This window comes from Vombatus ursinus, unplaced genomic scaffold (assembly GCF_900497805.2).
Source record: "Vombatus ursinus unplaced genomic scaffold, bare-nosed wombat genome assembly UNPS02014335.1, whole genome shotgun sequence".
Lineage (NCBI taxonomy): Eukaryota > Metazoa > Chordata > Mammalia > Diprotodontia > Vombatidae > Vombatus > Vombatus ursinus.
The window spans coordinates 511,398-528,236 of record NW_020954113.1 but is presented as its reverse complement, the minus strand read 5'-3'; the positions used below and the strand labels follow the sequence as shown (position 1 = coordinate 528,236).

At 35.2% G+C, this 16,839-nt stretch overlaps 1 protein-coding gene across 1 annotated transcript in view; it reads left to right on the top strand.

Annotated features, from left to right (window-relative positions):
• The window catches only part of FBN1 (fibrillin 1), a 303,144-nt gene that overhangs the window by 210,324 nt on the left and 75,981 nt on the right, over nt 1-16,839 (top strand). Inside the window, exons 25-31 of the mRNA XM_027860924.1 lie at nt 965-1,090; nt 1,210-1,338; nt 1,776-1,901; nt 1,999-2,124; nt 3,847-3,969; nt 7,574-7,699; nt 8,769-8,894. Coding sequence (XP_027716725.1) covers nt 965-1,090; nt 1,210-1,338; nt 1,776-1,901; nt 1,999-2,124; nt 3,847-3,969; nt 7,574-7,699; nt 8,769-8,894 — 882 coding nt within the window. The remainder of the gene's footprint in view (nt 1-964; nt 1,091-1,209; nt 1,339-1,775; nt 1,902-1,998; nt 2,125-3,846; nt 3,970-7,573; nt 7,700-8,768; nt 8,895-16,839) is intronic.

Genomic DNA, 16,839 nt, shown 5'->3' with positions numbered 1-16,839 from the left:
AGTTGAAATGGGCTAAACATGAATATGAGTCATACTCCTCATGGACCATTAAACACTGTTCAAAATTATTATTGTCCAGTCTTTAATGTCCATTTTAAATGTTGTAAAACAGTCTTGTAAGGAAAGAGAACATTGGTTCAGATCTAATAAAATGAAATGTAATAGAAATAGATGCCTTCTACAATTGTTCAAAAAATTAACCTCACAAGTACAAGATGTAGAGGTATGATTAAATAGCAATTCATCTGATAAAAGATTTTTGGGGGTATAGTGAACTGTAAGTTTAATATTAGCTAATACAATGATGTGGCAGTCAAAAAAGCTAATGGGCTCCTTTAGGTTGTATTAAAAAGGGCATAAGTACATAAAATATTGTATTGCATTCTGGATCTTGCACTTTAAGAAGAACATTGATAAGCTTGAGAGCATTCCAGACAGCAACCAAGACAGTGGAGAACGTTGAGAACATGCTATATGAGAATTAGTAGGAGGAACTGGTTATGTTTTAGTTTGGAGAAGACTTAGGAGGGATATATTAACTGTCTCCAAGTGTGTGAAGAGCTGCCACTGGGAAGAAGGATTATATTTATTCTGTTTGACTACAGAGGGTGGAATTGGAATCAAAGCATGGAAGTTTACAGAGACAAATTTTGGCTTAATTCAAAGAAAGATTTCCTGTCATGTAGAGGTATCCAAAACTGCAAAGGACTGTCTCAGGAGGGAATGGACTGCCCATCAGAGGTCTTCTAAAAAAAAAAAAAGAATATGACTGGTGGCTGAAGGTGGTTCTTGTAGAGGGAATTCTTGTTTGGTCCTGTCTAGGCTAAATAGCCCCTGAGGTCCCTTCTACTTCTAAGGGTCAGGTATTGTTGTGTTACAAAAATGCTTTGAGCTTGAAATGATGGGCACTTTGAACTCCTCATGGGTTACTGAAATATTTTTCCATGTTAATTTTTTCCCAAAGATATAAATGAATGCAAGATGATTCCAAGTTTGTGTACCCATGGCAAGTGCAGAAATACCATCGGCAGCTTTAAATGTAGATGCGATAATGGCTTTGCCCTTGATTCTGAAGAAAGGAACTGCACAGGTTAGTAAATTGAAATTTAACTAGGAGGAATGTCTTTTAAAACATTTTTGTCTTTTTAAAGTTCTCCAAGTAATTGAATTTGCCCTGATGTTTCATTGGTGCCTTTTGAATTTGCACAGATATTGATGAATGCCGGATATCTCCTGATCTGTGTGGTCAAGGCATCTGTGTGAACACCCCAGGGGATTTTAAATGCGAGTGCTTTGATGGATATGAAAGTGGATTTATGATGATGAAGAACTGCATGGGTATGTTCATGGCCATTTTCCTCAGAACATTCTTCGGTCTGGCTGAGCAGAAAGGTTCACCTGCCTTTGACCCCTGACATTTGCTCTAAACCCACCCTGTTTCTCTCCTGTTGTTCTTAGTACAGTTGCTGAAGTCAGGATCTATCTAGAGAAGGTGACTTAGCCAGGTGTGCCCACTGGGGCATGGGGAAACAAATAGAAAAAGAATAGCCAAGGAATTGAGCTTATGTGGCTATGGTTGATGAAGGTGATAGTACCAAGGCATTTGAGGGGTAAGGAAGCTGAGAGGACAGTTCTAGGTATTTGGAGAATGAGGTAAACAACCCAGCGAAAAATCTAAGCACTACAGAAGGGAAGGAAAAATAATTAGGGAAATGAGAAGAAATGACATTGAGATGATTGGTTCCATGTTTTTTGGGTTTTTTTGCACTTTACAGATATCGATGAATGTCAGAGAGACCCTCTTCTTTGTCGAGGTGGTACATGCCTGAATACAGAGGGAAGTTATCGATGTGAGTGCCCTCCTGGCCATCAAATGGCTCCCAATATCTCAGCCTGTATAGGTAAGGGCAACAATTTCACCTGCTGAGTTTGGTCTACCTATCTCTCAGAACTCAGAAGCATGATTTTTTAATTCTCTTTTCTTCTTATTTTCAACAGACATCAATGAGTGTGATCTAAGCGTTAACCTCTGCCGAAATGGCCGCTGTGTGAACCTGATTGGGAAGTACCAGTGTGCCTGCAATCCAGGCTATCATGCCACACCTGATAAACTGTTTTGTGTTGGTAAGCTCTGAAACTTGCCCAAGAAGTTCTCCCTTTCCCCAGCACTATGGAAATAGACAGAATTCTGTTCCCTAAGCCAACTCATTTGTCTTAAACTTATGAAAAATTATTTATAAATCCCTTTATACCTCACTGGTCTTCAGTTTCCTCACCTATAAAATGAGGTCAAATGTTTTAGACGTCTTCCAGCTCTAAATTCTCTGATTCTTTGACCCATGAACCCATGATACTCTGATATTTCCATTACTTATATCTTTTCAAAGAATCATTAGGGTGAAAAGGGAACCCGGTATAGTGGATAGAAAGCTCACCTTGGAGTCAGTAAGACCTGGGTTCAAGTGCTGTCTCTGGCAGATACTAGGTGTGACCCTAGGCAAGTCACTTAACCTCTCATTGCCTCTGCCAACTCTGGGTTTAAAAGTTGCAGAAAATGTGTTGATCTGCATTAGTAGAGGAAGTTCCTTACAGGATTCTTGCCATAAATTTGGTCAAGCTTGATTTTTTTAAAAAAAAAGGTGAAATTTGTGGAATGTTTCAAGCTCTAGTAAGGACCATTTGGGTCATACAAGTTTGAATAGTGTACGGTAGTTCATACATTACTTTATGCACACATGTCAAATCAAAACAGCAAGCAATTTTTTAACGTCTGCTCTGTCCCCAGCACAGTACAAGATGCCATGGCAGTAAAAAAAGAAGCATAAAATGTAGTCTTTGCTTCCTTAGAGCTTATAGCCTAGAGCAGCAATTCTCCAAGTGTGTTCTACGAGGTCAAAACTATTTTCATAAAAATAAATATTTTAATTTATATTATGGTAAATATCAGAAAGTATGACCTACATAAACAAAAGCTCTGTGGGTAGTCCTCAATAATTTCAAAGGGGTCCTGAGACCAAGACATTGGGAAACTGCTTGCCTCGAGAGTCTTCTTTAGTTAAATATCGAGGCAAAATATTGGAGCATTTTGTCAGGGCTTAGCAAACCCTGCTCTATTTTAATACTTATTTGTTATGAAACTACGTGTAAATAACTTCACCTTTATGAACCTCAGTTGCCTCATATGTAAAATAACAATATTTTCCCTGCTGACCTTAGAAAGTTGTTTAAGGATCAAGTAGACTAATATATGGTGGAAAAGTGTTATAGTGCTTTATATTATTATTGCTAGGGTATGCTGATTTTGAGTATGGAAATAGATGCTAGGACTAGTACCAATTTGAGCTTTAGTCATGACAGTTTCTTTGAGGACTCCTCTTTGAATTAAGTGGTCCTGGGAAGACTTATAAAAACAGCACCATTGTTTTAACAAATGAACCCCAAAATCAAAGTGAACCTCAGAGGTTACTGCCAACTTTCGCCTGGTTTGGGTTGGAAACCATGCGGAACTGCCAAGTCTCACATGGTTTCCACCCGAAACCATAATTCAGCCCAAATTCTTCTGAAACATGGCTCAGGCCAACTAAGAACTCAGCCCAGGTTCTTGTAAAGGTTTGTAGACCTCAGCCAACCCCTCCATGGATCTGGACTGAATTTCAGGTTTGTAACTGAATCTGTATCAAGGATCATTTTATCCAACTGCCCATTGCTGTAATTGAGAATTACTTCCAATGGTCCTAAATTTTATCCCTAGTTGATGTGTGTTGTCCGTCTTTGCAAACCTTAAACATGACCCATAATGGTTAAATAAAGAAAAATGTAAAATTACCCTTTTTTCTTTTCTTCCAGATATTGATGAATGTAGCATAATGAATGGGGGTTGTGACACCTTCTGCACCAACTCTGAAGGCAGTTATGAATGCAGCTGTCGACAGGGATTTGCACTTATGCCAGATCAGAGATCTTGCACTGGTAAAATTCCTTTTAATTTGATATTATGGATTAAAATGGATAGAGAAAATAGATGTATTAGTTAAAGTTAATCTTGTTTCAGGCTCCTGTAAGCCGCATCTAAGAAACAGGAAGAACTTCAGTGTTAAGAGTGTTATGTGCTATTTGGCTAGCTCCTTTAGATAAAGAATAGGATGTAGCAGAGACTATCTTTAGAGGCAGTGGGGAGTTTGGGAATGTTAATGCAGAGTCAGATAAAGCTTTTTTGGAGCTAAATGTGGATTAAAATTTGGGCAAATCACTTACCCTCGCAGGACCTCAGTTTCCTCAACAATAAAAAGAAGACGTTGGATTAGGTAGCCTCTCGGGTTCCTTCCAGCTCTAAATCTATGATTCTTTGACATACTTTCAAATTGATGAGGTCTTCTTATGATCCAAACATAATAAATATTTCAGTTGAATAGATAATTATTGTAGAAAAGATTTACTTTCTTTTCTACAATATGTCCATCATTTACTGTTACATTATTTCAGAAAGGATTGTGGTAAATCCATGTTGAATTAAATGGGACTCCTCTTAAATGACCCATACACTTGGCCTCAGGATCAAAGGCACCATATTTCACAAAATAAGCTGAAAATATGCATATGACAAGTTGGAGAGATATCATTTATATGTTTTGGCGAGTCTAAGCAAACTAAAGTTCAAAAACCCTTTTCAAGACTTGGATAAGTGCTCTTCAGAGCACCAAAGAGCCCTCCAACCATGAGATTTTAAAGAACAGATAACCAAAGTATATCCTATGATGATTTAGTACAAATATCCATATCTACGTGCCACCAAACATCTAGATGAAAAATGAAAATATTCACTAAATTTTATATGTTGCTTTTTCTACACATTCTACAATGTTGGGCTGTTTTTGATCTGTGTGTTTTGCCTAATTTGAGATATCCAGTTGTAGAAGAGCAGTTAAATTTTTTACTTTTCCCAGACATCTGTGTTGTACAAAAATAACCAATTTCTACATCAAAACCTTCCCTAAATCCCCGCTGTGCCATATCTTGATATAAAGGCTCTCAAAAGCTCTGTCAGCTCTGACAATTCTTATCAAGCTGAAGAGACTGAGTACAGGCCCACTTACTGGCCACCTGTCTGTCCTGTGAGGACCAGTTTAGCTACGTTTAGAGGGGCTCATCACCAGAATCTTGGCCAATGGATTATGAATTGTTTTTGGCCATAGCAACTCACTAAGCTGTCTAATGATGTGTGGAAGAAGTATGATCTGTGTTGGTATATTAAATCATGGGTCATTCGAAGTATTTATATAAACACATCTAAACAAGATGAAATATGTTTAGATATTATAAAATCTGTAAGTCTTCATTTTATCTTTAGCTTTTAGGCATGCTAACCTTTTGAGTATTCCAAGAGCAGCCAGGTGTTCAATGTCATTACTTAATCTTTTATACCTTTTTTTGCATATTTAAAAATATGCAAAGTGCAAGTTGGGAATGCAAATGCTAATGCAGAGTCAAATAAAGCTTCTTTGGAGCCTCAAATGCCTGCAACTTATTTTTAACATAGTAATAGTAGTATACTTGTAATTTTCCTGGAATAGTTGAGATGCAAAGAAGAAAGCATCAAGGTAAAACAAACTTATAGAACTGCATATAATTGTCATGTAGGTTGAACAAGTGAATGACCATTTAGAGAAATCTAGAGTGAGCTATGATTTTTAATTTGTGCTCAAAATATTTTCAGATTTGTGATTTGTAGTAATTCTTAAACCTTACCTTAATGGGAAAGTTGTTTTGTGGGCGGGGGGGAGGAATGCACTTCCTTTGAGGTTAAGGATTCATAAGCTCAATGTAATAGAAAAGCTGATATCTCCATTGACTGGCCAAAGAATATTTGCTTCCATATCACAAACTAAAATTACATTTGTTTGGTGAAAATCTTACAGATGTATAGAACAAAACCTTAAAATGAAAAATGGGCTTAGACATTTTTTATCTGAGGTGGATTTTGAATCAGAACAGAGATAACTTTACAAAACCTTAATGTAATATTTCCTAATCTCATGGCCATGGTTTAGTCTTTATAACCTCAGTAAGAAACAGAATGGCTAGAATAAAATTTGGGGTTAAAAGTTATTAGACTCTTAAACTATTACACTCAAACTACTGATTTCATTATAAGAACCCTAATGTGAGAGCAAGTCCCAGCTATTCTTAAAGAGGATTTGGAATCATTTGGCATTATAGGTCTATTAGAGTATATATCTTGAAAATATAATCAATATATAGGAGAAAATTATTATATGGTTTTGATGTTTGCAACTACAAGAAAGTTCATTGATTTACTGCATCCTCTGCCTTTCTTATAGACAAAAAATTTATCACTTATTGAACAAACATTTGAGCATTTGAAAAACTTAGCTTGATTGGTCCTGTGAAAATAAATATGGTCTATTATCCAGCTTCCACTAAAAGCATCTCCAGAGTGGTATAAGAACTTACAGAATTTGTACTCCACTGGCATTGCCTTAGGAAAATCAGGGTTACCTTCCCACCGTGATGAAGCATCTTAGTAGAGGAAAGGGAAATGGTTCTTAGATCTTTTTAAAGGGATAAATGCAGATAGGAGATAATTTTGCTAATAGTAATATAACAAAATTTTAATGGAGTGTAAGAGCTGTCTAGTGTCACAGCTGACATTAATGCTAATGACATGATAAAAATCCCTTTTTTTTTTGCCCAGAGCATTTAATCTGTTTGGGATTTTAGATAAAACTTCATTTGCACCTGAAAGATTTCAATGGGACTGCAAGCTCAGTAGGAGTCAACTGCAGCTCCCACCCACCCACCCCAACCCCCAAAAAAAGAAAAAAAGGAAGAAAGAAAAGAAAAAAAAAGCTAATATGATTTTGGGCTGCATTGAGAGACACAGGTTCCAGAAATAAGGAGGAGACAGTTCTGCGTACTCTGCCTTGTTCAGACTACAGCTAAACTATTATGTTTAGTTTTGAGCATCATATTTTAAGAAGGATGCTGATAAACTGGGAAGTATCCAGAGAAGGTTAAGTAGGGTAGTGAAATGTCATGAGTTTCATGACAGTTGGTTGAAGGAACTGAGGATATTTAGCCTGAAGAAGGGAGTACTTTGGATGGGGCAGAGGGAAGGAATAATAGCTTGTCTTAAAGTATTGAAGGTCAGGTACATGCAAGATGAATTAGATTTATTCTGCTTGCCTCAGAGGACAGAATTAGGAGAAATATCTAGAAATTGTAAAAAAGCAAAATCTAAACTTGATGTGAGGAAAAACTTCTTAACAATTTAGAGCTGTCCAAAAGCAGAATGAGCTACCTTGTCAGGGAGTGAATTCATATTCACAGTAGGTCTTCAAGCAAAGTCTGGATGAAAGTTTGCTATATGTATTGTTGAAAAGATTCTTTTTTCAGTTATAGTTTTGTACTAGATAGCTATTGAAGTCTTTTCTAAGTCTGAAATTCTAGGATTCATTTCTGTGATGGAAGACAATGGTCTTGGGTTTGTTATGATTTTATCTACTTCATAATGAAACATAGACAATTCAGTTTTGTGTTTTTACTTCCTTTGTAGACATTGACGAGTGTGAAGATAACCCTAATATTTGTGATGGAGGTCAGTGCACAAACATACCTGGAGAGTATAGGTGCCTGTGCTTTGATGGGTTCATGGCATCCGAGGACATGAAGACCTGTGTAGGTAAGTCAAAAGGACCAATGTTTCTTAATCAGTCTAGTCACTCAGAGGTTTAGTCAGCTAAGCAAAGAAAGTGGATAATAACATTTTTATAACAAGTTATCAAGAGGAAAGTAAAGGATATTTAGGGTATATTCTTTATTTTTGAAATTGATGTTATGATGGACAAGCACTGTTTTCTTCACATTCTTGTCAGACACAGAATTCTGAACTTGATGGAAATATAGTTTGACCTAGTGCTGTGAAATGCCTTTTATAAGTTATTTTTTGTCACCTTAACCCTTTGCATTGTGGCTTAAATGAAAGCTTTTGTTCAGCACAACTAAGTTGTTTTGTCTGGGAGAAAGATAATGGGAACTGGTTGATGAATATGCCATTTTTTTATTCTCTTAACAGAATAATTGTTTTTTTAAAAAAAATAGCTGTTTTAAACTGTTTAAAAAATAATTGTCTTACCCTCTTAACAGAGTAGTTGATTTCTTAACAGAAATCCTGCAGATTAAAAAATAATAATAAGGAAAATGTAAAAAAAATAATTTATCAGTATGGGAAAGAGATAGAGTCGATAACTGTTGACTAGATGCCATAACTGAGCTAGATAGGCAGAGTGCAGTCTTTCAGTGAATAAATATCATTGAAAACTGCCTGTTTTGTGTGGTATAAATACAAATAAGTGACAACTTGAATTTTTCACTATTTCATCAATCAAGTGACATTAGGAAGAGTCAGGAAAGCTGAAAACAGTTTTCCAGATAGCTAGTTGTCCAGGGCTAGTATTATATATTATAGCGGGCCTGTAGTCAAGAATGTTATATCATTTTTGTACCTTTTTGTTGCCTGACAGAGAATTCATCAAATTTCTGTACATATTCTTACGAATGATAGATAGGAAACTGGTAAGTAAATATGAATTAGTACCTTAAAACTTAATAATATTCAAATTTTTGTGAAAAATACTTAAATATTTTTGGTTTAAGGTATATGTTTATCACAGTGACTTTATCTCAGGGGGATAACTAACAATATCATGTGAAAAATTCTTTACGAATATCACTGTTAAAATGTTTTCCAGATGTTAATGAATGTGACCTTAATCCAAACATTTGTCTGAGTGGCACCTGTGAGAACACGAAAGGCTCATTCATCTGCCATTGTGACATGGGATATTCAGGCAAAAAAGGAACAACTGGCTGTACAGGTATGTTTTAAATTGTGAATAATAAGCTATTAAGTGACTGAGATAGCAACTTTTGTTAGTATGTTTGTGATCCATCCTGAATTTAAATTCCATTCAATAAACATTTATTAAGTGTCTGCCTTGTTTAAAGAGCTCTGGTAGGTGCTGGAGAAAAAAAATTACAAAAATGAAGCTATCCTTGGACTCATGGGGGTTACATTCTACTTTAACATCTATTAAAATATAAATTGGAACATCCTGAATTACTATAAACCTTAATGCAGCCTCCATGAGTTCAGAATTTGTGATCCATTTGGATAGAATTTAGAGCTAAAGTTTTCTGACTTAGTCATTTCAGAAAGGTATGTTAGACAAATGAAAGGCAGAAATGAGGCTGCATTGCAGAAGATTTGTTGTTCAGCAGTCTGGCAGCAATGTATGTTAAAAGCTATTTAGAGTCGTTTATTTGCAGACTTTTGCTGTGTTTGCAAACTATCGGTTGTTTTACTTCTTCATAATAACAATAGCTCACATTTATTTGATACTTTTATGTTCACTGAAGGCTTTCCTCACAGCCCTGTGAGATAGGTTGTGAAGTATGGTTATACCCGTTTTCTAGTGGATGAGAAAACTGAGGCTCACGAAAGGGAAAGTGGCTTGCTGAAAGTCATGCAAATAATTAAGTATATGAATTGGAATATATATGGGTCTGTGTCTAACAGTCTTTCTATATTCCATGCCACCTTTCATTAAAGCAAATTGCTGAAGGCCCCTATTTTCAGCAGCTATTTAGCTTAGTTTGCTATATAACTGAAAAGTAACAAAAAGTTATTTTCAAAAAACACTATAATACTTTTCACCTCTTTAGACTGGTTTCTCTTCCAAATTGTTTGAATTAATGAGATTTTACTGCATTAACTTGCTTTAGCCTAATTCATCCTCTGTGCATTGAACCTAAAGATTCTTATGAATAAGCTGGTTTCAGACTCTTTAGAGTTGTATTTGTCTTATGCCATCACCTAATAACATGCATAAAAATTCTTTAAAATGCTTACTAAGGATATAAAATATATATATATATATATGTATGTGTGTGTGACACACACATATACATTTATAAACAGAAAAGCACTATTTTTAAATGGTGATATTTTATGGATCTTTGGCTAACACTTTTAAGTATGGAGAAATGTTAAATTGAGATAACAATAAAATTTTACTGTAGTTACCTATATTTTAATATAATAGAAAATAACATGTAACATAACATAATTTTAAAGCGTAATGGAGTCCATGCTGGGTTTGAATTAGGTAACTGTATACTTTATTTTCAAATAACATACATCTATTCCAAAAGCTAGTTTGGCAAGCTCTCATGGCTTGAAATGAACTCTAAAATATTTGCAGCTTGGCAAAGTGGTGAATGTACAGATACCTAACTTAATTATATCAAAATATTTCAGTACAGCCCAAATTTACATTGTTATTTCAAACTGGCCAAGAATGCTAAGGTTCAAGCTTGTAGATGCACAGGATAATGACATTAATAATATATTGTATTAAGAACCACAAATCCTGGCCAAATGACAAACTTAGGCAGAAAGATGAAGTCTCTTTGACACTCACTCAATTTTGTTCAATGATATTTAGTTCTGCATCTTTTTTGACTGACTGATTTAAATTTTTTTGAGATGTGCCAGACACTGTTCAAAAAGTATGTAGATTCTTTCCTTCTAACCAACAAAACAGGTACATACAGTCCTCTTTATATGTTTTGGTTGTTCGGATTTTATTTTGTATCTTCCAGTATAAATACAGGCTATTGGGAAAGGAGTTGGTGGTCTGGCAGTAATGAATTGAGAAAAGTGGGTCATAACAGTGTTTCACTTTACTCAGTGCCTGGCTAGTTTAAGGACTTGGATCAAGTAAGCTGACTGAAATTTAGCCCAAGTTAGAGGATATTGATGTTTATAGATAGAAGAAAAAACTGGAGAATATGGTGAGGAAGTCTTTAAGCAGTGGGATCTTTGGAAATCTATGCTTCCAATTCTTGTCCATGAGTATATCTGGGATGATTTTTAAAATTTCCTTAACCTATAAGGTAAAAAGCTAAGGCTGATTTTTCAAGGAATTTTAATAGGGTTTCTATTGATAAATTTTTAATGAAAATGATGAATTTGACTGATGTCAGCATTCAGGCCATTTTAAAATAAGCATACAAATTTTTTATCTTAAATATTATTGATATCTTTTGTTCCTCTTCCCAGTAAGCCAGTCCTTATAGCAATGATTAAAAAATTAAGAAGGAAAAAAGGAGTACAGCAAAATCAGTCAACACGTTAGTCACTTATGATAGTATTTGCATTATTCCACGGAGGGTAGAATATTTAAACTGGGATAAATTTAATGCCAGCATGTGCTGGTATAACTTAGATGTATATACAGTGAAGTTAGATTTTATGGTATATTAAAAGGCCCTTGTTAAGTGTGGCATCCAGATCTAAGATTTCAGCAGTATAGGAAACTGGGAATTCCCTCCACCAACGCAAATTTCCACTATGCAGTTTGACAATTCAGCTGAAACTTCGTTTCATAAAGAGGTTTGTAGAAGTTAACTTGTCCATGATCACATAGCCAATATCTGCCTGAGGCAGGATTTGAACCTGGGTCTATCTGACTACAAGTCCAGGCCTCTATCCACTAGTTTCGTGAAATGTCTATTTTACATACATTTAGTTTACATAGATGCTAAGAATGTAAAGGCTGGATGGAGTTTTACATTGTATGTTGGATGAAGCATTACCAGTTGTACATTAGTAACAGCTGCTTTTTACTGATGTGTACAGAGACATGTGAATAGATCTAAATCCAAGAAATTCTTTATCCTTCCCTAAGGACCAGCATTTCATTATTTCTCTTTTTCCCCTCTAAAATCATAGCCTATGATTAAGTTTCAGTTTGATAGAATTCAGACAACCCTTTAGCAGACTCAGTAACACAGTGACTGCTTTGCTTTCCATGCTATGAGACAATCTGGTCTGATGGTTAAACCAGGTTAGACTTGGGTTTTATTTCTAGTTGGCTTATAACCTTGTACAAATAACCAAGGTGTTCTGTACCTCAATTTTCCTAATTGTAAACTTGTGGAAGTGATTTTTAGATGTTCCTCACTGGGATTTTTTTTTGCAGGATATATAGGTTCATGTGAAAAGTGTTTGGTTCTTTAGAATAGGGGAGCTCTGTTAATTCCACTGCTGACAAATATTTAAAAGTCTGGAGGTTCTGAACATTTTCTCTGCTATGGACTCTTTTGGTAGTCTGGTGATACCTATGGACCCCTTCTCAGAATAGTGTTTTTAAATGTATAAAATAAAATATATAGGATTACAAAGGAAACCAATTATATTGAAATAGTTATCAAAATATTTTTAAAAATTCGAGTTCACAGACTTTAACTTAAGAACACCTGTTTAACTAAAGGAGTATTTGATCTAAAAGCCAGAATTGGAAAAGCATTAAATAGAATTTAAAATGATTTTTTTAAATGGGGTAGTTAAAAAAAATTAGGAGATCTAGGTTTCTTTTGGCTATGCTTCTGCTTGTTAAATTAAAAGTAGGGTAATTCACAGCTTATAATATGGTCAAATTTTCTTAGTGAAGGCCATGTTAAAGACAAGTGTTTATAATTTTCTAGGCAACAAGTATAAATAGTGATAGTAGTGTCTCCTAAATGGGAATAATAAACCAGCTACATATAAAATAACATGAAAGAGCAGGGTTTAAATTGTGTTTTGATGACAGGCAACAGAGATCTATCCACCAGTTTAAATATATTTATATGTATATGTATACATATATGTACCTTTAAAAATAATATCAATTTATGATATTTCAAAGTGGAAAAACTGTTTCATTAAAATTATGAAACATCTTCTGGGTTCCATTATATTTTGGTTTAAATATTTTTAAACCCTTGTCTTTAATGATTGTTTCCATTTTAACAAATAAACATGTTTTCCCCCCAATCATGCAGTTTTCAAAATCCACCCACTGACTTACATTCCCAGCCCACACAGATGTTAAGGATTTCTGTTTTTCCTCTTCAGCATCCTAAAAATGTGGGTTTTGTTGAGGAGAATATTCTATTTTACAAGATAGACATACATTTTCCTGAAACCTTTAATGCACTAAATTTTAGGCACTTGGTCTTCACCTAGAAAAACAATCTTGCCTGACACTGGCTTAAGAAAACTGAAATTAATTTGTGACCCAGGATATAGCTTCTTTGTTCATTGTGCCTGTTTGCAATTAGAAAACCAACCCAAAGCATGATACTTTACCTTTTTGGAAGGCAAAACAGAAGGGAAATCTTGAATGGAAGGCACTGATAGTACCAGAGTCTCTTCATGAAGACAGTTGATGCAAGGATATGGCTACACAAGTCTATTTATACCTGCCAGGAGCTGTCAGTGTGAATCACTTTCATTTGTAAATTCTAAAATTCCTGGGCAATTCCTTTTCTTAAACTAGGCGATTGTTTTTCCTAAGTAAATGGATTTAATTGGATACATTCATCATAAATAAATACAGGCAGCGTGGATAGAGTATCTGACTGAGAGTGTCAGGCACACCTGTATTCAAATCCTATTTCCGCCATTTACTAACTGTGTAACCCTGGGGAAGTCACTGGACTTCTGTACACCTTAAACAATTCCTCAGGACTTATATACAAAGTCACAGACAAGTTAGAATCAGAATTTGCCACACTGGAGATTGTCTATGCTAATTCAATCCCAGATCTCTCTGTGATATTTGTTACATGAACCTGTACATAGAAAGGGAATGTCAATAGAAAGTTTTAGCCCACAATAAATAACAGTACACATCAAAGTCATCACCAGTCAGCAAAATAGTTTGCTCATTTCTCTCCATTTTCTTATCACTAATAACTTAATCCCATGGTTATCAGCCTGCAAAAACTCCATGGGTGTTCGGTTAGATAGTTTTGTTTCCATTCTCTGTTCAGATTTTCAGATCCAAGCAGTCTTAAAGTCAGTCTTCCCTTCTTTTCTTACTCTGTTAGTATAGAACAGCCTCTCCTAATGTGTAATCAAGGAGAAGTCATAATTTACCCTAGCAGATTTTGCCTTATACCTATGCACAATTCTTAATGTTACTTGGTGAGGAGCTATTTGCATTTTTCATTCTACGTAAGTAGGAGAGAGTTTGTTTCTTATTTTGTTTGTTATTAACACAGTCCACAAGCGTTTGGGATTGCTGTAATGTCAGGCATAAGAAGAGGGTGTACTTAGAAACTTCTCCTGGTTTTTACTCAAATCACTCCCTTTGTCTGCCTGGGAAAATGTCCATTGAGCACTCTTTAAGATTGTTTGTATGACAGGGAGGTAGACTAGGCACCAAGGAAGAATGGAGTGTCAGCCTCATATTTGAATGTCTTTGTTTCTGTTGACTTATTTCTTTTGCACTGGAGCAAACTTGGCAGTGGTGGGGGAGGGAACGTTTGTACAGAAAAAGATGTACTTTACAAGTTGTTTTTTGGGTTTTTTTTGCATATGTTTCCCTTTGTTTTATTAAAGATATGTGTGTTTGAATGTAATATTTTCCCTCTCCTCTTATGGCTCTCTATTTTATTTGGGATAGTTTTGGGTCCAACTCTCTTTCTATGAAAGTAATTAATACATACCTTGCATTGCATTACATGTGAAGATCATGGAAATGATAGCTTTCCCAAAGATATACATATATATGAATTATGTCATAGAATCAAGTGAGCAAGCAAACATTTATCTGAGCCAGTTGTGTGACAGGCAGACTGTGCGAGTTGCTGGACACAGACAAAAATGAGAATCTCTGCTCCCAAAGGAGCTTACATTCTTTTGGTCCATGTTTTCATTATAGGATATGCTGCAGACCCTATTCTATAATCTAAGATAGGAATCAGGACTGGACCTGTGATTTCATTGGAAGAACTTCCAAGATGAGGAAGCTCCCTCTGCTGATGCAGGGTAGCACTTAGAGCTAGGGTACAACCCTTATGACAGTTACTCTACTAAGAGATTTTCAAAGCTGAATGTATGCATAAAGAAACTGAACATGGAGACTTTTACTTACCCAAAGATGCTTGAAGGAAACCATTTACTAGGAAATGTTTAAACTTTGATAGCTAGAAAATAGGAAAGACCTCAAGGTAATTAGATTTAAGTGACTAAATCTAACTTTACTTATTTCATTCTGACAACCTAGAAAGAAAACAAGTAACCCGAGTGTCCAGAAGAAAAGTGAGCTTGGAGGATTGTGATACACTGCAAAGCACCCTGGACTAATTCAGGAAACCTGGGGTCTAGTACCTACTCTGTCTTTTGCGCATGGTGTTATATAGGAGACACCCAATAAGTGGAATTAATAAATTGAATTTAACTTAGGTCAGTTACCTAACTCCTTTGAGCCTCAGTTTTCTCATTTGTAAAACAAAGGGACTGGTCTAGATGATCTCTGAGTTTGCATTCAGCTTCTAGATTCCCTAATTTTCTAAATACTTTAGGTCGTACAGTATTTCCATGACTTTAGTTTTATTGTTTCAGCCTGTCCTTCCTTGTGATCTTGAGAGCTTAAAGTAGGAGAATTATGTTGACTTCAGAAGAGAATCGTGGAGATCTAATGCTAATGTAGTGGTTCCCTAAAGGGAAAAGGTAGTGTTGTGTCCTGCTTGTAAACATTTGATGAAAATTGTTTGCTCATGAGTTAGAAAAACCAGTTATGGGAAAAATCACTTATTCTTCAGATTCCATTGGTTAGCATGGTATTTCTTGCATCGTCCTTTCCCTTTTTGTGGAAGGGAGTCCTGCTCTGTCAGTCAATCAGACAGCTAAAGGTAGTTTCCAACCACTAAGGAATTAATTGGCTTTCAGAAGAAATACAAATCACGATAAGCCTGAAACTGATGAGTATATGTTCTCTTTTGCAAAGGTTAGCATTTAATATGTCTGCATTATATTCCCAAGATTATGTTACAAAAATGAAGCAACTGTATGACTTAATTATAAAAGAACTTTTCCATGAAAACATTCTATTTAATGTTTATTAGTGACTTAAAAGATTTTTGGCAGAACAATCTGGCAAGCTTTTTTTTTTTTAGATTGTCTTATGTATTTTCTGAAAGTTATAAGGGTATATGGGATCATGGGACTATTTTAAAGCTTCCGTTTGAACACAGAGTATCTATCTCATCAAGCATTTCCAAAGCAGTTTCAAAACTTTTAATTTTGCTTAAGTAATCAAAAGAGTAAACACAAGTTACTTGTGTAGTTTCTGTTTCATGTCGTTATTCAAGTGACCTCTAGAAATTCTTGTTAGCCTTTTCCTCCACTTCATGCCAAAATTAGCTTCCTTGACCTCCAGTAAGATCTGTAACAGACATTGGTTTCCTGTTCAGGATGATATTATCATCTTACAAATTCCTGCTTCTGGTTAAAGAAAATGTGACTGGAGAATTAAGCCTCCATTGCTGTGTAGTAATGTGTTAACCCAGGGTATGTCCTTTTTAAAAATACTACATCTTGTGAAGGGGGATCTAATCCTTCTCTGGGGGTTTTTCATGACAGTGGCCCCATTTAAATAACTCAAATTCTTCGCAAACTGCCATTTACCTTATTTGATAGATACCCTTGCCTCTTGTGGAAACTTTAGTTTTATATAACATAGCAGTATACTCCAGTAATGAATCCAGTAAAATGTTAATAAAGAAATTGCAAATTCCATTTGCTTCTTTGTATTCACATTACAGAACATAAAGGTCATATGTAAGGTTATAAAACATGATCAAGCCAATAAAAATAATAGATAAATAGTGTATTTCACTTCAGACCTCCTTTGAGAAATTTGAAGCATGTTTTTTTTCCCCTAATTGAGCCTGTATAATAATAATACCTCTTGTTTTTATTGGCTA